The sequence below is a fragment of the Gobio gobio genome (assembly GCF_949357685.1).
Source record: "Gobio gobio genome assembly, chromosome: 18".
In the NCBI taxonomy this organism is placed as follows: Eukaryota; Metazoa; Chordata; class Actinopteri; order Cypriniformes; family Gobionidae; genus Gobio; species Gobio gobio.
This window is the reverse complement of record NC_137111.1, coordinates 26,998,585-27,019,120: the sequence shown is the minus strand read 5'-3', so window position 1 is coordinate 27,019,120 and position 20,536 is coordinate 26,998,585. Positions and strand designations below refer to the sequence as shown.

General features: G+C 36.1%; 2 protein-coding genes across 3 annotated transcripts in view; both read right to left on the bottom strand.

Moving 5' to 3' along the window:
• paox (polyamine oxidase) overlaps positions 1 to 3,793 on the bottom strand; it is a 10,259-nt gene extending 6,466 nt beyond the window's left edge. Inside the window, exons 1-3 of one of the 2 annotated variants that reach the window (XM_079842953.1) lie at positions 3,384 to 3,793; positions 1,965 to 2,457; positions 1,664 to 1,860 (exon numbers count right to left, since the gene is read on the bottom strand). In XM_079842953.1, coding sequence (XP_079699079.1) covers positions 1,664 to 1,860; positions 1,965 to 2,457; positions 3,384 to 3,543 — 850 coding nt within the window. In that variant the 5' untranslated portion in view covers positions 3,544 to 3,793. The remainder of the gene's footprint in view (positions 1 to 1,663; positions 1,861 to 1,964; positions 2,458 to 3,383) is intronic. The other variant, XM_079842954.1, reaches the window with a different exon arrangement.
• A 2,161-nt stretch (positions 3,794 to 5,954) lies between these two features.
• Positions 5,955 to 20,536, bottom strand: part of rassf4a (Ras association domain family member 4a) — a 37,545-nt gene continuing 22,963 nt past the window's right edge. The window contains exons 5-12 of the mRNA XM_079842955.1: positions 12,098 to 12,237; positions 10,878 to 10,966; positions 9,295 to 9,455; positions 8,139 to 8,240; positions 8,009 to 8,060; positions 7,787 to 7,908; positions 6,948 to 7,045; positions 5,955 to 6,853 (exon numbers count right to left, since the gene is read on the bottom strand). Coding sequence (XP_079699081.1) covers positions 6,784 to 6,853; positions 6,948 to 7,045; positions 7,787 to 7,908; positions 8,009 to 8,060; positions 8,139 to 8,240; positions 9,295 to 9,455; positions 10,878 to 10,966; positions 12,098 to 12,237 — 834 coding nt within the window. The 3' untranslated portion in view covers positions 5,955 to 6,783. The remainder of the gene's footprint in view (positions 6,854 to 6,947; positions 7,046 to 7,786; positions 7,909 to 8,008; positions 8,061 to 8,138; positions 8,241 to 9,294; positions 9,456 to 10,877; positions 10,967 to 12,097; positions 12,238 to 20,536) is intronic.

Here is a 20,536-nt window from a genome sequence, read left to right as displayed (position 1 = left end):
GAGAGAGAGAGAGAGAGAGAGAGAGAGAGAGAGAGAGAGGCCCATCAAAGCGCTAGCTCATAGCCAAATAACCCCGCGTTAAGGCAAAAGTGGATGGAATTTGCTTTTCCGGATCAGCAACTGAGTTGCGCAAATATTTATGTCTGTTCCCTGCATTTCAGTGCCGATTGTTTTATAAACAAGGCCCAGTTCGACGCCGGATTTTCAAATCGCCTAATACTGAAGGATGGAGCGGTCCCAACGTTGGAACCGCAGGCAGTGAGTAAGACTGCTTCAAATGTCTGTTTTTGCCTATGCCCATCAAGTAGCCCAAACATGATCACGTATTGATCAATGGAGCATGCGATGTATAGTGTGTATATTTGTTTAGCTGGCCACTATATGTGTATGTTTGTGTATTGTAAAAGCACTCCAAACAACAATACACAAAGAGTGGGGAAATATGTTGAACTAAATAAGCGCGCTTCTTCATTCAAATGCGCTACTATTCCATGTCTTTCTATGCAAACACTAGCCTGACGCACAAAACCAGCCCGCTTACTACAAATCATGTCCACACAAACCACGCGTAAACACACACACACACACACGATATAATTAAAGTATAAATGTGTAAATAACACAAGCCGCTAAGCATATTATATAGTTAGTGTAACTTATACCACATAGAGATGTCCTGCTCTAGTCGTTTTTGCTGCTGCTCCTGTTCAACTTCAGCCTCTGGGTCTGATTCCGGATCATAGATGTATGGCTGTATCTGATTAAAAGCCATTTTTTATGTTGAATAAAGTTTTTTCCCGCTTTTAGGGATGACGCAGCTTTCAGACGCATGCAACACAGTAACAGCGGCGCGCGCTCGACATTCTTTAGCTCCGCCCACACGATACGCCCCCAGCCGCACGGCTTTTTTCGGAAAGACTCGGAACAGCGCATCTTCCTTTTATAATTATAATAAAAATAAAGACTTTTCGGAGATATGCAGGATGCAGTGCTACTCTATAGGTACTCAAGATTGACATGAGACTGACTGAAACTGAGTGTCCCCCCCCCCCCCCCCTTAACTACTATGTACTTACATAAAAAAGTAAAATGTACTTATTGTGTTCATATTGCATTGCAAAACACATTTGCTGATATTGAGGTGGGATACGGTTAAAGTTAGGGACAGGTGTGGTGGTATGGGTAAGTTTAAGGGTAGGGTTAAGTGTAATTATAAATGTAACAACAGATGTAATTACATGCAGGTAATTTTTAAAATGTAAGTACAATTTAAAAACATGTATGTACACAATATGTGCATTGTATGCATGTTAGTACATAGTAGTTAAGGCCAGCTCATATAAAGTGGGTCCCAAAGATCTGCTGCAGTCGTGGTTTTGATTGCCTGTACCGAAACGTGATGGGCAACATCATGACTATAATGAGGAAAAAACAGGTATGCTCAGGTATGCAATGTCCCGTCTTTGGTCCGTGTTGTGTTCATATTTCATATTCCCTTTTCTGCGGTCTGGGTCCGCTTGTGTGGTGCGCACCAGGGATGGCAGCGTTCACACTTATTCAAATGAACCACACTAATATAGCAATCGCACCAGGGTTCGAACCATGCATGCCTAGTGTGAACACACCCTAAGTCAACAAGTCATGCTGAATGTACTATACGTACCCAGTGGGACAGTGACAATAACATGGTCTGCTGCAAATGTCTCTCCATTAACACATTCAATCATAATGGGCAATATTCCCTTAGAGTTTGGTCCATTCTTGGTGTAGTTCCAATGAATGCACTTCACTGGCTTGTTGTACAAGACTATGTCATTGGGAAGTTCCTTCATCATGTGATCAATTAAACCTTCATAACCTCTAGTGGGGAAAAGAATGCATGAACACATTTAGAAAACTTTACCAGATTTAAGAAAGGATTGTTGGAATTGGATAATTGAGATATACAGACTCTGACCACTCACCCTGGGAAAGTGCAGTCCAGTCCTGGAAGAGTCTTGTACATGCCAAAGGCTCCCAAGCCAACATCATCCATTGTGTGTGTTCCGCTGACACAGCACTCCAGCTTGAGCAGTGCGTTTATCATGGCCATTCTTATCGCAGTGTTAGCCTGGTCCCCCTTCCACTCCTCCGGAGCCAGCCGTTCAGCCTCTGCCTTGACAAACTCTCCAACACTCGGCAGAGGTTCTCCACCACTGTCATGGAACTGCTGGCTCCTTTCCAGTAAGTTCATGAAAAACTCCACCGCTGGCCCCATCGTCTCAGGCCCCAGTTTCCGACCTGAACTGGTAAACCAGTTGGGAACAAACAATGGATGACCACCAATGTCAATGGCCTGGTTTTCTTCAGACATTGACTCCTTGTCAAGGAGCTGGAAGTCGCATGCCAAACGAAACACTGGGTTTTCCTTTGATGGGCCATGGATCCAGTTGGCGCCAATCTCTACAATGTTATCACCTTGAACAAACAAACAAAAAAATAAATAAATGTGATAAAAATAAACATGACATGCATCTATGGAGATATTTTCTCAGACTTATTCAAGTCTTGGAAACAACAACAAAATCTACTGAACATTGAAAACACCTTTAAAAGTTCAACTAACTCTTGTGCTTCAATAACAATGTTGTCACGCTGTATAGAAAAAGTTGTCACAATGAAACCTGCCCCTCTTTTCAGGAAAATGTAAACAACAACAAAAAAAAACAATTATAATTTAAAACAACACATGAAACAGCAATACTATTAAAGGTAACGATTTCTATATTTTTATTTTGTGGCAAAGAAATATTGTGCTTAATAAATTGTATCAATTTGTAACATTTACAACACGTGTAACAACTTGCCCCAAATTTACATTTATTATGAATTTGTTCTCAGAACACGATTCAACCTTTCAGTTAAAATGTACTTGCCTAGTTGACCCTTGACATAATCTATTCCAGCGTGTTTTTTATTATTGGGGGTTTACTTATTAACCCAACAGCTATATGAAAAACTAGACTTTCAAGTCAACGTGCCCTATTTGCAAATGTATACATTTAAAAGAACAAATACTTAAAAAAAAAAAAAACTTGTACACCGTCAAGCTCCGCCCACGAATCCAGTGGCTCCATGTTAGTTGAAAAATACATAATTGCAGAATACTGAAGACTAAATATCAGTATAATTATACATTATTAGATTCTAAGTTTAATAAATAAAATATGCTAACCCAGTTTCCTGTACCTGTGCCAAGAAATTATAAGAGACACGGCATATAAGCGAGTCATCTTGTAGGAGGACAAATTAACAAATAAAACATAATTTGCAAAAGCAAAATGTCTTCAACAGTGATTGCAGACAGATAACTTTCTCATATTTAAAAGCATTACTGTACATACCTAGTCTACCCGTTCGTATTCTCCCACCTCTTCTTGCAGTCGCTTCTATGATGTGAACATTACGAAACCCGTGTTTAAGTAATTTCTGAGCAGCACCAATTCCCGAGATGCCGCATCCAATTACAAATATTTGAGAATCACGAGCTGAATGTAGTGCCATTGAATCTGTTTGTGCACGACACCTTCATGAAGCACTGAACTCACTGGTCTGTCGCTCAACGTCCCTCCCCCACTCACGTGAACTGTACTTGACCCACGAAAACGTCACTTTGAGTCCTAGACGCTCGTCTCAGAATCATTCCATGGAAATTTGGTTCCTCTCAGATACTTTATTACAAACAAGTTAAACAAATCCAATTTAACGACGCCTTTATGCACAGAACAAAAATGAAGTCCGCGAAACCGGAAGTGATTCATTTCCGTTGAACACTTGATACAAAAAATATTATTGGTAAATAAAAAATATACATTGTTAATTTCATATTTTATTATTTTTAATGTTGTCCACATATGTTCCATTAAAAAGTATTGCCGGTGAATTGTACAATATGCATATTATGTGTATTCATTTATTCATTTTCACGAAAGTTCAGAGGGTATGCCAAAGTAAACGCTCTTTGACATTAATGGTGTGTAGTTTTTGTAACGATAAAAAAGAAACACTGTAAAAGAAAATTTTCGCCACATAAGCAAAAAACATGCTTATTATTAGATAAAAAGTTGAAAAATACGAAATTGTTATATTAATAGCCATAATATTGATTATTATATTATGATTTTTGGCTCTCGTTTTTATTTATGTATTTAGCACTTTGAATGTCAATTGAGGTCTTAACTTTCTCTCCCCAAAAACACTCGAAATGGCTGTTCATGCGTTTGTTACGTCGCGTTTAGATTATTGCAATTCCCTATATTGCGGTATATCTAAATCTCAAATTGCGCGACTTCAGCTTGTCCAAAATGCTGCTGCCAGACTGCTTTCAAAGTGTCGTAAACATGATCACATCACTCCGATTCTTAGATCCCTTCACTGGTTGCCGATTTGTCAGAGAATAGACTTCAAAATTCTACTCTTCGTGTATAAATCCCTTCATAACAAAGCTCCTGTCTATTTATCTGAACTCCTTCACTCCTATACTCCACCCAGAAGCCTCCGTTCTTGTGATCAGGCTTTGTTGGTCGTTCCACGCGCTAGACTAAAGCGTAGAGGCGAGCGTGCATTTGCGGTGGCAGGGCCACGACTTTGGAATACCCTGCCTTTAGAGATTAGGCTGGCCCCTTCCTTGTCTATTTTCAAGTCCCTGCTAAAAACTTTTTTATTTTCCTTAGTGTACTGATTATGGTGATTTGTTAAACTTTTTTATAGGTGGTTTTTATATTCTTATGTGGTTTATTTATTTTTATTTTTCTGTATGTGTGATATTCTTGCTCTTCTGTAAAGCACTTTGGTCAGCCTGGGGGCTGTTGGAAATGTGCTATACAAATAAAATTGAACTTGAACTTGAACTTGAACTTACACATATTTTTATAAAATCAAAATCTTTGGAGAATGTGCTTATGTCCCACTAGACTAGAGTACAATCTTATTTCTACCTTCTCTTTTTTTTACCATTTCTACCAGAAGGAGGCAATCTTATTTTTACACCTTTAAACGTTTTGTCGTAGGTGAAATGTTGGCAACTTGGCAGCAACAGATCGTATGGGTGAGACTTTGGGTGCATCTTAATCAGCTCCTTAGTTCAGTAGTCAGAGAACTGATCAGGGAGTCGGTCACATATTTTGAGATAATTTTAATCATAAGAAGATATTTTGAAGAACGTTTGTAACCCAGCAGATAGAGCAACCATTACTACCATAGTAGGGGGGAAAAAATACTGCTTTGTTACAAACATTCTTCAAAATATCTTCTTTTGTGTTCAGCAGAACAAAGAAACAGGTTTGGAACAATGTGAGGGTGAGTAAATGATGACAGAATTTTCATTTTTGGGTGAACCATCCCTTTATGTATACGATATATTGCTTCACGATCTAGGAAGCTGATTGAGGCTAAATTTGTTCGCTAATTCATTCCTCAGGTTGTAGTACAAAGTACACAAGTAAATAAGTTAACCCTATGCGACTAATTGTGAAATCACTTATAGAAATAAATGGCTTTATATTTTACATACATTTAAGACTAAAATAATTTTCCAAAATTAGTTTTCTACATCTGATCTTTGACCTTTATAGGGCGCTGCCATTTATACCGACTTTCTATTAGGGTAAATTATTTTTGACAAATTGTCTGAAACTTGACACATTCACATGCATTTTCACTCTCTAAAAAAGGAGTTAAGGTGCATTAACATTCAATGTACAACAAATATCAAGTGTGCTTGACAGGTTATAGCTATTATATAAGCCAGAAATATTCCTAAACTGTTCTCAAAAATAATGAATACAAAAATATAATTAATTGCATTCCTGTTGTCAATACAAACCAACACATATACATTTCTAATTATTTACAAATCATAGCTAAGATGTCATATAATAAAATGTTTTGTGGCATAGATGACTGACTCTACAAGTGTACACAAATGCAGAGTTTATTTTTCACTTTGAGGAAATGGGAACCACCTTAAGTAATGTAATGTTCCTTGTTCCCAGGATGCCTCCTACTGTGTAACATGGGCACTCTAGCCAAGGCACTGACTTCATTTGTTAGACTCAATAACATGAGCTTTTACAGCTTGTGGGAACTGGCTCAGTGCAAGGGTCACTTAAAGAACAATAAGAAACACTCATTGTGAACATGAGGGAAACAGCACAACATTTTTTCTCAAGCAATAAAACAATGATTTGAGATAATGAAACAACATGGGATTGTATTGTAATAGAATAGGTTCATGGGCATACATTTTTAAATATAATGATAATGGCAAACTGACATTTAATATTGTCCTAAGTCTGCTGGATTTTATTTTATGTGTTATGAATTAGATATTCTATAGATGAGTACAAAACTAACATGACACTGTATGTTAACAAAACAAAGATGATACATGAAACCAAGTGAACATTTCCTCATATATTAATTTTATTTTAAAATGTATAAAAGGTAACATTATTACTGTACAACCATGTCAGGCGTGTATATGTTATGTAACATAAAATGACAAAAAATACAATAGTTTGTCTTTTAAAATCATGGAGCATAAGTGCATCATAAAATAACATTCTAGGTAACATTTGTAATGCCTGAGAATTGCAGGTAAAATTACTTACAGTTGTTAATTACTAGATAGCAGTAGATTATACTTTTCATATACTAGTAATTCCGCTGATGTCTTCAGTAAAAATTAAAAACCTAAAACTATCTGTGGCTACCTGACTGTACAATAGAGAAGATGCCTCTGTTCTAAACCATCAGCACATTTTCAGAGATGCCATCCAATTTCTGTAATATCATTGACTTCAGTGCGCTGTATCTGTAAAAAAAAAAAAAAAAAAAAAGTACAACAAATATAAATATTAATATATTGTTGTGTTGTTTAGGGAACAAAGAGGTTTTTGCTTGCTTACTTTCTTGTCAGTTTTATAATCTCTCTCTCCTCCTCCTCTTTCAATTTCTTGATGAAACTGTCCAAAACAGGCATTTCAAACTTAATATACTGTGCAACCTGAAAGACAATGCATTAATGCATTAACCACTGAAATATAAGCAATTAATGCTCTGAATATGAACAAAAATAGCACAGAGAACTTGCACATACACTACTGTTCAAAAGTTTGGTAAGATTTATTTTATGCATTTTCTTCTACTCAGCAAGTCTGCATTTATTGGATCAAAAATACATTAAAAACAGCTAAAAATAGCTGTTTTCTATTTTAAAATGTCCTTTATTCTGAGATGACAAAGCTTAATTTTCAGCATAATTAGTCCAGTCTTCAGTGTCACATGATCCTTCATAAATCATTCTAATATGCTAAAAAAAAAACATTTCATATTATCAATGTTGTACTGATTAATATTTTTGTGGAAACCATGATACATTTTAGGATTCTTTGATGAATAGAAAGTTTAGAAGAACAACATTTATTTGATATAAAAATCTTTTATAACATTATAAATGTCTTTACAGTCATTTTTAAATCAATTTAATGCATCTTTGCCGTATAAATGTATTAATTTCTTAAAAGAAAATCCTATTAACCTAAAAACCTTTGAACGGTATAAATATGCAATAGAAATATTTGTACCATTGTTATTCCACTTGGTAGGATCCTAAAATTAGACTTGATATCTGGAAGTGACATTATTGTTTACTGTATCTATATTTGAACAACAGAATGTAAGTTTGCCAGGGGAATCACGTTCCGAATGACCTATTGTGAACTTTGAAATGTACAAAAATACTCACATCGTATGTAATCTCTTCACCAAGGTCCTTTTCCATAATAAATATTCTGGCGATTTTTTCACATGGACCATGCAGCAGGCGAGATACCAAAGGGTATTCTGTATCCTTCAGTTTTGTTCTCTCTGGGGACAAAAGATAAAGGGAAAAAAATCGTATGATCTGCAGATTCAGTTGATGCTTGCGGAAACTAAACACTGTAAACTTAATAATGACAAGCCTTACCCCCTGATGCATGGACTAGGTAGAGGGCAAACTCATCTGCCGTACTCTCAACCTGTACAGAAGTACAGAACAGAGAAGTAACAAGTAGTAGTAAAGATCATCATATTCAGCTAAATTAGGGGAAACTTACCAGAAACTTATTAAGAAGCAAGTTAAGAACTTGTTGGGCTGTTAAAGTGCTGTTCACTCGCACATTGGTCACTGATCCATATGATGGAGTAAAAACTGATGTCTGTAAAGAAAGGAGATCAAGTTCAGCAATAATTAATCGTGAATGTTTCATCGTTCATAAATGATGTGGTACTATATTAGTGTAAAATTTGGCAAATAAGATTTGAAAAAGAAACAAAAAACAGGCAACAATACAATTAATATAATGCATTTACTGTACAATATACAATAAGTTATGAAACGTAATATAGTCTGTTGTGATAAACTAATCTATGCCAAAAGACAATTACACTTTCATTCAGGCAGAATTTCATTTCATTCAGAAGTGTTTTAGCAGATACTTTTGTTCACAATAAAGCAACAATGAATTATAGTTTACATTAATAGTGTAAAAACATTCTGTTCACATGGTCATGCATTCTTTTTTTCTATTAATATGAATTTTAAATCAAGGCAATACAATCACTTGGAGCACATTTTAAAAATGTGTTGTTGTTTCAGTAAAGATGTATTACATTGATCAACAGTGGCTGTAAGGACAATAAATAAAACATTTAAATAAAAATGCTGTCCTGAAAAAACAAGTAATCCTGAAGAGAAGAAATAAATCTTGGGGGGGGAGGATTCAACTAAAATATTAAGCAGCAGTTAATTAAGCAACTGTTTTCAACACTGATAATAATAAGAATGTATGTATGTGTATGTATGTATACATCTGCACATCTGTAAAGGGACCAGACAAGCTTACTGTATATGACCTTCAAGGACCATTTATGAAAGTGGCAGATGACAACAGATAATAAAAGCACATGGTGCAGCCAAAGGGAAGGCCTGCACAGGAAAACACTGCCTCTCAACACCTGCATCCATCTCACAACACTTAAACGACGGACACTTCCCATTACAGTTGCTGCTGTGGCACTTTATGAGAGCACCAGGCCACTTGCCAGAAACAAAGAATGTTATCTTTCAGTGAGCACTATTGCACTATTGTCCTGAGCTTGGAGCATGGAAGACTTCCAACTCATCTTTGCCTTTTGCCTGAAAGGCTGCCCTTTAAAGATAGTCACAGTTCAAGTTTAACTGCTTTATTTAGAATAATAAAGTAAAATTACTTTGTGGTTGTAGAAATGGCCATTGATGGAAAAGCGGTGTCTTTTTATTCTCTGTGAATCGGCAGAGCTGTGGATTTTAGATCTTCTTTGGATATTCACAAAGCTTGCATCACTTCTCGTTCTCAGCAGTTGAGGAATGTCCTCCTCAGCATAGTCCACACCTGCAGCAGAACAGCCATCAGAGACATGAGTAGACTAATATTAAGATGAGGCATTCAAAGATCTTTGAAAGAGATATTTTCTAGAGCCCGCCAGAATGTCAGAACGTTACATACAACTAGGCATTTAGTTCAGTTAAGAATTATAATCTATAACAACCTTCAAAATTAAAAAGAGCATTTAAAGGGGTCATGAACTGAGAAATCAAATTTTCCTTGAGCTTTTAACATATAAGAGGTCATCATATTATAAGAATACCCTGTAAGTTTCAGAACTGAAAACGTTCTTGTTAGTCCAAAAAGAGCTTTTATTGTTACCAAGCCCAGAGAACGACTCGTGGAATGTGCCTATAGATATGTGAAAGACAGCCCCTGCAGAAGAAAATCAAAACCTACTTCATCATTGCAACTTTGACCCCGCCCACTGGCGTGTTAGTGAGATGACAAGGAGAGAAGAGCGATACAGGAATGTGCTTACTTATTTTCAACAATGTTAATGTCTCAGTTGAGCATTATTTATTTGTATTTGGTACATGTCACTGTGGATTCTTTGGTAAATCAGTGGCAATTTTGGAGCAGGCTTTGCAAACAGACTATGAACTCGACAATAATGCCACAACATGTAAGTAACCGTGTTACTTCTGCGTGTTCTAATGCCTGATCTGTGACCAGTGATTTCTGATATGAAATGATTCAGGTGCAATCAGATGTTCTTTGTCTATGTGTCAGAAAATCAAACCAGTCAACTTCACATTGTTTCTCTTAGTAGGATGAAAACAATCTGTAGGATGAAAACAATCTGTTATTTCAGCTAAATTATATAGAAAGCGATCAAAGAGCGTTCCAATCTGTCCGAGCTGTCAATCACACAGCGTTGGTTTATCAGTGAGTGAGTTCTGGACTCGCCAAAACTCCTGTAATAATCAACAAATCTCTTGTGTTTGGACTGTCGGTTATGATGAAAGCATTCGTTAGTGTGCAGAAATCAACTTGCAATGACGAAATCGCTGCATTCCCTCAAAATGTCTGTGATTGGCTACAATGCTCATCACTGCAACCTTTAATGCCACAATCTAAATATAATGCTATAATCAAAACTTTTCATGATTAGTTAACCTTGAGAGCTGTAATAGTAAAAGTGTGCTAAAAGTGTTTGAGAGAGTTAAAAATATAATACTTAGCTATTTCATATACAAAGACATTAGCCAATCACAGCAGTCGGCATTTACACTGAAGTCTCACAGCAAACACGCCCTTCAAACAGAGCGTTCAAATCAGAGGGCTAAAATCAGGGTAGCCTAAATGCCTTTTATTTCTAAATTATGACAATTTTTGATGTAAAATAAATACTAACATGTAGTTAATTACCCCTTTAAAGTTTTTCCTACTTTTGTGTGGAGAGATCTAGATCTTTTTAATACTCACCGGGTACAGGTGTGGCACTGATTTTGTTGTTGTTGGGCTCTAAGTCTGAACAAAACTGGTGTGAAAAACTCTGTTCACCATTTTCATTCCTGTAAACAACAACATAATTGAATAATATTATGGCAAACTATAAGCTTTCAATGGACATGGTACAAAAAAGGCTTCAAATTGAATAATGTCAATTATTGTTTTTATGTTCTTTTTCAGCAGTCGTTGTATGACTTTCTCATAAATGTTGTATGGCCATCCCAAGAGATCACACTAAATATTAATAATATTTTCTATTTATTTAAATTAAGTTGAGAAAATTTGCAACCACATTTTTGTCACCAATATTTGTACACTTCAAACCACTTTGTGTGATTTTATTTTCCAGCATTAAGCACTATTGATTTGACATTTGATGTTAAGCTACTTTTCATGTTAATTTTACTTTAGATATTGCACAATTTGTTTTACATATCTAATAGTTTTCTCTATAGAAGATTTTTATCTTTTTGTATTGTATTCATGGAAAGTGTAAAAATTAATTGCACAATACTTATCTATTTATATTTAAATAGGAATATTTAATTGTATAACTGGAATACTTAATTGGAAAAAGAAACATGATTATTCTGATTGATTTATCTATGAATATTACAACTGATTTGATGTGATCATCACGATGATAATCTTCTTATGTTCACGTGCGGAATCTTTTTGCTTCCAGCATCAAATTAAGGTCGCCACTAGCCACAGCTTTGGATATGATACTTATGAGCTGATTACAATGTCCATGATACAGATGAGTGCTACACGTGAGCCCAAGACTCTGAATAGCTGCTTCCTCTGTCGGTGAAAGACCACACTGCAGTGTTCACCTCAGTTTCACCCATGTGCCAGAATTTTCCACAAAACAAAACTTTCTAACAATGACCAGAGGTCATCAACACTATGAATTACAGAATTACAGCTATGATACAAAGTGCAATAAATCTCAAAGAAAAGTATTTATTGGACTTTAGGAAAAGTAAAAATCATTATCTATGATTAATTCTAAGAGAACGATAAAGAAGCTAACCTTTAACCTACAAAAAAAGCTTTACACCAATAACAAAACCTGGTCTATGGATTGAGACGTCTATGATTGAATTAATGAGAGATGGAGTTACGACCTAATAAAAGAAAGGAGACATCTGGGTGTGGTGTAGCAGCAGGATTCAGGCTGTTCCACCCACCTGCTGGTGTTCTCCGACCTCCACGCACCCGCGCAGGCATAGCGGAAGCGCTCATTGTCGTCATGCATTTGGAGTCTGATTGGCCTCTTCAGGCCCCAGGAGATGTTGAGTAAACCCTCTACGATCAGCTCGCCCTCTTCCTGCAAGAAATAATAATAATCATCATTAACTCTTTTGTCAGATGGAGGAAATCCTGCTGGCTCATGTCTCAGCTCGGTTTCAAGTGTACGTGCTGAAGAGGCAGTTGCAAACCGCAGAAATTCAATTGGAGACGGTGAAGTTATGGAAAGTCACTTTGGGAGGAGTACAATACAGCACACGTACTCGATGTATTATTTATGAGTGTGATTCTGAACAATGATGAGCTTTCAATTCAGTGATATTAACTATCAGTTAATTTAACCTGATTTTTGAACATTTTTTAAAATACATGTTCCACTCGCCCTCAGAAACGTTGAATGAAAAATGATACATTGCTGTAATACTGTGCTGGCCAGTACAGAAAAGTAAAATTTTTCATTAAACATTGCTTTAGGAAATACACTTTGATATGACATATGATATATTCTACAGTTTAATTATTTAATATAACTAAAACCAGCTATTTTTATTGTAAAATATTATTACAATTAAAAAAAACTACTTTAATATACTGTTTTTAACAAAGCTGAATATTCAGGAGTCATTATTTCAGTCTTCAGTGTCACATGATCCTTCAGAAATCATTCTAATATGTTGGTTTGGTGCTCAAGAAACATTTATTATTATTATTGTTATTATTAACAGTTGAAAATGGTTGTGCTGCTTAATATTTTTGTGGAAACCATGATATATGTTTCTTTATATGATTATGATATGATATGTGAGTCTTTCATGAAAATAAAGTACAAAAGAACAGCATTTATTTAAAATATTAATAATTTGCAACATTACAAATGCCTTTAAATTAACTTTAAATGAATGCATCACCAATGAATAAAAGTATGAATTTATGTATGAAAGTATGAAAAAACAAAAGAAAATATGACACCAGCATGAGGTTGGGAGCTTTTCAGGTTGGAAATTAGGAAATTAGAATTAGAAGTGATGTCCGGCCTATGAAAATTGACGTCTTCTTATTAAAAACTTATTAGATAGATAGTTACCACAGAAAGATAGACAGATGGATATATGGATAGCTGGATGGATAGCTTGATTGATAGATCATGGATAAAAAGAAAAGACAGACAGACAGACAGAAAGACAGACAGACAGACAGACAGATAAACAGATAGATAGATAGATAGATAGATAGATAGATAGATAGATAGATAGATAGATAGATAGATAGATAGATAGATAGATAGATAGATAGATAGATAGATAGATAGATAGATAGATAGATAGATAGATAGATAGATAGATAGATAGATAGATAGATAGATAGATAGATAGATAGATAGATAGATAGATAGATAGATAGATAGATAGATAGTGCAGATCTTTCCAGACAGAAACGTGCCACTTAGCACAGTCTTAATACTATCAAGGCCTAAGTCAACAAAGTAGATAAGTCTCTTCCGTTCTCATACAAAGAAGAACAATATCATCTGACTAACGCATTTCACAGAGCTAAATATACCACATAGATTAACCTGCAAGTTTCAGGACAGCTGCTTAAAATAGCTGGTTGTAGCAGATGCATGTCACAGTGTTTCGACCCTATGTTTAAAGGATTTAACCTAATTTAATGAGCACATTTCTTAGCTCTATGTATCTTTGCTTTTAGGTGAAGAGAGAATCTAAAGTAAAAAAAACACAAATTTACATGTGGACATTATAAATTACATCTGACATTATTACCACAGTTGCATTTTACCTCAAAAACCCACAGTGGCACTTTAATTCAGCAAACCACGGTAAAAACAAACTCCTTTAAAGTGATATTTATATAATTATAGCTGGAAGAACTTGAATCTCATTTCAATCCTAGGCTATTTACTTTCTGGATTCACAGAAAACAATATTTAATTCTCAATTGTTCAGTCCAACCTCAACAGAAGAATCTTGTGACTCTTTGACTCTTCAACTGTATAATCATTCAACACAGTCACAAAGCATGACAGAGGTCAGAGCAGCAGCCCATCAGACCTGTCCCCACTGGATCTCTGAGGACCTGCTCTTCAACAAAAACCTGCGACCAAAATAAAAATCTGTAATGGCGTTGGCAGCTGTTTTGCTGTAATTGTGAGTGAGCGTAGTCAAGTGTCGTGTAGGTGGAGGACCGAGTGCTCCCAGGGTCTCATTGTTACTGCAATGTAAACATTCAGGGCAGCTGCGGCGAGGTCCCATTGGTCAGCTTCCTCTACTCTCCGCTCAGCACACACACATTTCCTGTCAGGCATGCAAGGTCAGAGCTTAGCTAAATTTAGCATCATTGGCCTTGGCTTATTGTCCTTAACTGCCTTGGCTGTATAAAAGGCGTTGAGCTGCCTCTAAGCCAAACACAGACACAACCTCTGCACAACAAATCACCACTCTGATCACCGACTCCTAGAAGCTTGTCCTACAGGTAAATCTGAGATATCTGATCTACTAAACAATTGATGTCCATTAAACATTCAACTAGACATTTATTGACTGTCAAATGTCATTACAAATGCAGACTGTATAAATAACTAACTGTCGCTCTGCTCATCTCTCTCCAGGATGAAACCCAGAAGATTACTCCTGTCTGTGGCTCCTCTACCGACAATAACAGAGTCGCACGAGGACCTCTCGCATCCCCTGGATGAATATGTGAACTCCATTAAAGAACTGGCCCAGCCTGCTTGCGGCCCTTTGAGGATTTCCAGGACTCACAGGCGTAAACCTGTGGGGAAGCACACAGCCTCTACCTCAACGCCGCGCAGCGCTTCCCGGGCTCTGCAGCCCCGCCGCACTTCCCTCGGCCTGGATGAGGTCACGCTGAGGTTCAGCAGTCAGATGGACTACGGTGCTAAAGATCCACTGGACTGGTTGTTTGCACAGACGCACTTACAGTCACGCGGAGAGAATTTGCGTAGGACTGATAGCGCACCTGCTGCTTTTTGGTTACTCTAATGCGCCTAAGCATACTGACATGCTGATGGAAGGATAACACTGAATGTTTGATGGATGAATGCAATGGAGGATCTCATGAACTGAACTTCTTAATTTATTGTCTGAACAGACTTTTTGTACAAAGGGGGAATTTTCTACAATCTATGCTTTTTAAAATAAATTTAAAGAGTAAATTGACTTTAAGAATGTTAATGAGTTATTTACTAGATAGATAGATAGATAGATAGATAGATAGATAGATAGATAGATAGATAGATAGATAGATAGATAGATAGATAGATAGATAGATAGATAGATAGATAGATAGATAGATAGATAGATAGATATTAATATATACTTAATACAGTCTTAATACTTTCTATCTATCTATCTATCTATCTATCTATCTATCTATCTATCTATCTATCTATCTATCTATCTATCTATCTATCTATCTATCTATCTATCTATCTATCTATCTATCTATCTATCTATCTATCTATCTATCTATCTATCTATCTATCTATCTATCTATCTATCTATCTGTGGTAACTATCTAATACATTTTAATAAGAATATGTACATTTTCCTAGGCAGGACATCACTTGATATCTAATATTTAATCCAATTGATTACAATGTTGCAAAATTATAAAAATTATATCTATCTGTGTATGTGAGTGTGTTTAAAACTGATAAAAAAATGTAATATGACCATAGTCAATCATGTCTGTAATACACATAGATCATATAATCTAAACTTGTATTGAGCACTTATGATGGTGAGACAAGGGAGAACAAAATGCATCAAGAATAATAATGTTATGGGCAGTTCTATAGATTGTGAATACACTCTTAAAAAAAAAGGTTCTATATGGCACCAAAAATGGTTCTTGGCTCGTAATCATAAGGGAACCTTTTTTAGTGCTATATAGCACCAATTTTGGTGCTTCAGCGGTTCTTCAGCGGTTCTTCAGAGGTGCTGTATAGCACCTTAGTCAAAGAACCGGTGAAGAACCGGTGAAGAACCTCTGAAGAACTGCTGAAGAACCACTGAAGAACCACTTAAGCAAAAAAAACATTTTTGGAGCCATATAGAGCCTTTTTTTTTTTAGAGTGTACTAATTTCATCTATCGCTGATAAAAAAGTGGTTAGAACTGCGTATATTACAGTTTCAGGTCCGCAAGACAAGAGTTGAGAAGTTTGTGAGATATAAGCTCAAGTCCAGTTATGAAGCTCCCTCTGTTGGCTGCATGTCATTTTACAGCATGCACTTTCTGAACAAAACCAGTAGAGGGCGCTCAAAGAACGCTCTGATTCTGACACTGACCTGCAGCTTAAGGACACAGAAAATGTTGCATAAAAACATTGTCATAAAAAATGTCAATATATAATGCGGAAAGAAAGATTTTAGTTTCATTGTAATAGCTTTTTAGTGGCTTCTAGTGTTTTCCACCCATTTCCATCACATCTCACATGAAAAAAACTATTTCAAAATAATGAATCCATGTCAAGAAAGGACAGAAAATTTACATTGAGTTTCTTTGTGTACAAAATTATTAAGTACATGTTATTTCCTGGCAAATTGTCAGTTCCAATTATTCGTTCTCCATAGTAAGCTATATTAACACGTTTAGTATAGGTGCACCCAGATTCATGGAGTGTTGCCAAAAAAGGGCACTTTTTTTCAGAGTAAACAGATGTGGGTGGTCTAATCATGAAACACTAAGCAAGAAGCAATGTGAGTGAGAGGAATATAATATTGCACTAAAGTGTTTCTAATAGCCTCTAGATGGAGCCATTTTTGAACAGTAGGCTGCACTGTAAAAAAAAAAAAAAAAAAAAAAACCATGCTGCCTTAATGGGGTGATGAATTGAGAAATCAACTTTCCCTTGAGCTTTTGATATATAAAAGCTCATGGTAATATAAGAATATCCTGTAAGTTTCAGAGCTGAAAACTTCATTGTAAGTCAAAGAAAAGCTTTAATAGACACCAGGCCCAGCAAACGCTCGATCTCAGAGTGTGCGAGGCTATGACGTCAGAGTGTAGTGAAGCACCACCTCAATAGAAGAAGAAGAACGCCTGATTCTGTAGCCAGGCCCACCGACTTGTGCCACTAACATAACACAGGCCTACATGGAGCTAAACCGGATAGAATTTCTAAACATACCGCGTAAGCTTCATTCGGATTCCAATATTATGAATGCATGGATTAACTTTATTTTTAATGAATATCCAGCTCACGTGGGGAAGACATTGCGTGTCTGTTCTTCTTTCATTTCATCGGATTCGTTTGTAAACAAGAGACTGGATTTGCAGACAGGATAAAATTAACCACACTTATGTGAGTAAAAATGTTTTTTTATATGTGATAGTATTGCATTGTTAAAGATTGTTTGATATCTATTGATTAGGTGTACGTGTCTAACTGATCATTAGCACACTGTCAAAGGCTGATGAATCATTTATTTGTGGTGTTGTTGGTTCATTGCGAATCGGGATCAGACTTGGACATGTATGGGCTAGGGCCCGCAAAGCCCAACGTCCCAGGGCTATGTATTTTCCAGACGGGCTACCAAAACGTAAGCCCGGCCTGCCGACAGTCTATCTTAAATAGTGAAATAACATTCCTTACTTGATGTGCGTTCACTTTCTTGACTTGATATTTGAAGGAAAAATACAATCACGGAAGTTTTGATCATACAGTCCGCAACATACTTGGCGTGAGTGTGTGATGCACGGTTCACCGATTGGGTGGGCCAAGTAATAAAAAAATAACATTCCAATCAATCGCGGGTGGATGAGACATAAATCATTGTTTGTTTGATAAAGACATTTTGCGAGCCCTGTGGGACGAATCATTTCGTTTGCCGTTTCTCACAGGCTTTCAAAACAATTCCTCGTGTAGCCTACTCACAGGGGAGGTGAAGCTCATTAAATATGCAAAACTGTTATCCAATCCTAGCCGTGGGCATTTACTTCCATGTCTTCAGTGCGGCACGCCCATAAAAACCCAGTGTTTCTTGAGAGAGCCTCAAAACTAGGGTAGAAAATAGCCTATTACTTATTCATTATGATGTTTTTGAATGTAAAAACCACACAAACGTCATAAGTTGACCTCAGACAACAGTATACATTTTTTTAAAAAGCCAGTTCATGACCCCTTTAGCTTTTTAAGTAATATCAACTTAAATTATATTAACCTGAAGTAAAAAAAATTGTTGAAATCTTGTATAAATGTATAAAAGTTAAATGTAAAAACATATGTTGTCAACTACAGTACATATCATAATATAATTTTTACTGTGTGCTTAAAATAGCGAAGACAATTTTATCTCAATGGCAGTTACTCAGCTACACTGTAAAAAATAAAAATGGAAAATATACTGGTAATTTTCTGCCAGAACATTATCCTGTAATTTTACGGAAATTTTCGTTAACCCTTAAAACACAAACTAATGCAATGTGTAATTCCAAATACAGGTAAAACACCTGAAAACCAAAATACGCAAAATTCCTTCATATTTATATACATTACATCATACCCTATTTTTACAGACTTTTTTTACAGTGTAGCTGCGCCAACCTGACTGTCTGCAGTCCTCAAAAATTAATGTTTAACCAGAAATCGATAAATTTTCCTGGGCAGGTTAAACATGATCTTTTCACAACAACATTTAAACACAAAGAACATTGCTCACAAAAAAATTGTCTTACTTACTACCTGACAACCTCTTAAAAATGATTTGTTAAATTTGGGGTAATGTATTTAAATTTGGCATGCGACATAAGACTTAAGTCTCGTAAGAAGTATGCTATCATCGGGACGTGGAGCATGGCAACTCATGCTTTAAACCAAACTACTAGAGACTCCTGCAATCCATCACAATAACTTATTTCCTTTCAGCACTCTCACTTTTTCCTTGAACCTTAGTCTTTATCTTATCCAATGTGTCATTCATCTTTATCTATTCTACTTCTCTCTCTCTCTCTCTCTCTCTCTCTCTCTCTCTCTCTCTCTCTCTCTCTCTCTCTCTCTATCACATGATACATCAGTTTATCCTCACAATACCTTTGACTCATGGAGCCTCATGTGATCATTTTCAATACAACAAAACATGCCCGTTTTTGAAACGCCCTCAATTACCCAGTGGGATGATGGGATCAGTGCAATACTAAGGAATTTGTTAACTACTATCACTACACATGCATATCATCACTTAGATCCTTTTGTCAGCTGTAAATCATTCCAATTCAACAATTAAAGAATATTTTCAAGAATAATAATAGCTATATAACAGCAAGCTGAAGAAATATGTGAGTTCATTCAGTCACATGAGATTTTAAAGTAAACTATTCAGATAGAGACAAACAAAAAGACAACCAGAGACAACACATACATACTCTTAAGCACCAAACTTGTTCTTCCAGCCTTTATTAATGTGTCATATTAATGAAAAAAAACGTCCCTTTTCTTTTATGGCAATTAGAGCCAGGTTTACTAAACAGGGCAAATTTGTGTGAGAGCGCAATTCCATAAAAGCACAGGGAGTGTAAAGTTCTGCGCGTGATCAACACACAAATTAAAGAACACAGACACAGCCTGATCATTTCCATATTGACCAACGCAATCTACCAGTTAGCATCTGGTTTAAGACGTGCTTTTTGGGGCGGTAAATAATGGCACAAACACCAGTAAATTGACCAGCACAAACCTATATGTAAATCACCTTGCGTGATTCATTTAAATTCTCTCCTCCTATACATTTTGCGCCTGAAAGGAAAACTCCTACAAATACATATGCAATAAGTTCAGCCACAAAAACAACCCTGTCCACACCTTTTCAGTGCTAATTTATTACTGCGTTTCCTTAGTAAATCCTGACAGTAGTTTTTAACACCAAAAGAGGGTTTGCGCTGGCTCAAGCTGTTAGTAAATCCGGCCCTTAATTACAAAAAGTGTCATATTACATATAAAATGTTTTCACTCAGAATAACTGAAAGTGCTGTTATTCTAGATACTATCTGTCTGAGCAATGGAAAATCTCTTAACTTTCAGTATCAAACTGACTGAGGTTAAACTTGTTCTGAAACACAAACAGCCTGGAGGGATTTCCCAAGAGACTGTAAGTGATCCAACAGATCATAACAATGTGACAACTGTGTCCAGTTTGCTGACAGATTAGACCATCCCTCCTATTAAAAATACTTATTAAGTTAACTTGTCGAGATAAAATAAAAAATAATTAGGATTTGTTGTTTTTTTCTTCTCAAAACTGTTTGTGTTCACTGACAGCAACATATTGTAAATAATTTGTAGATAGTTTAGTGAATAATTAGGCCCTACATTCATGACCGTGCAAGTGGCCTCCGTGTG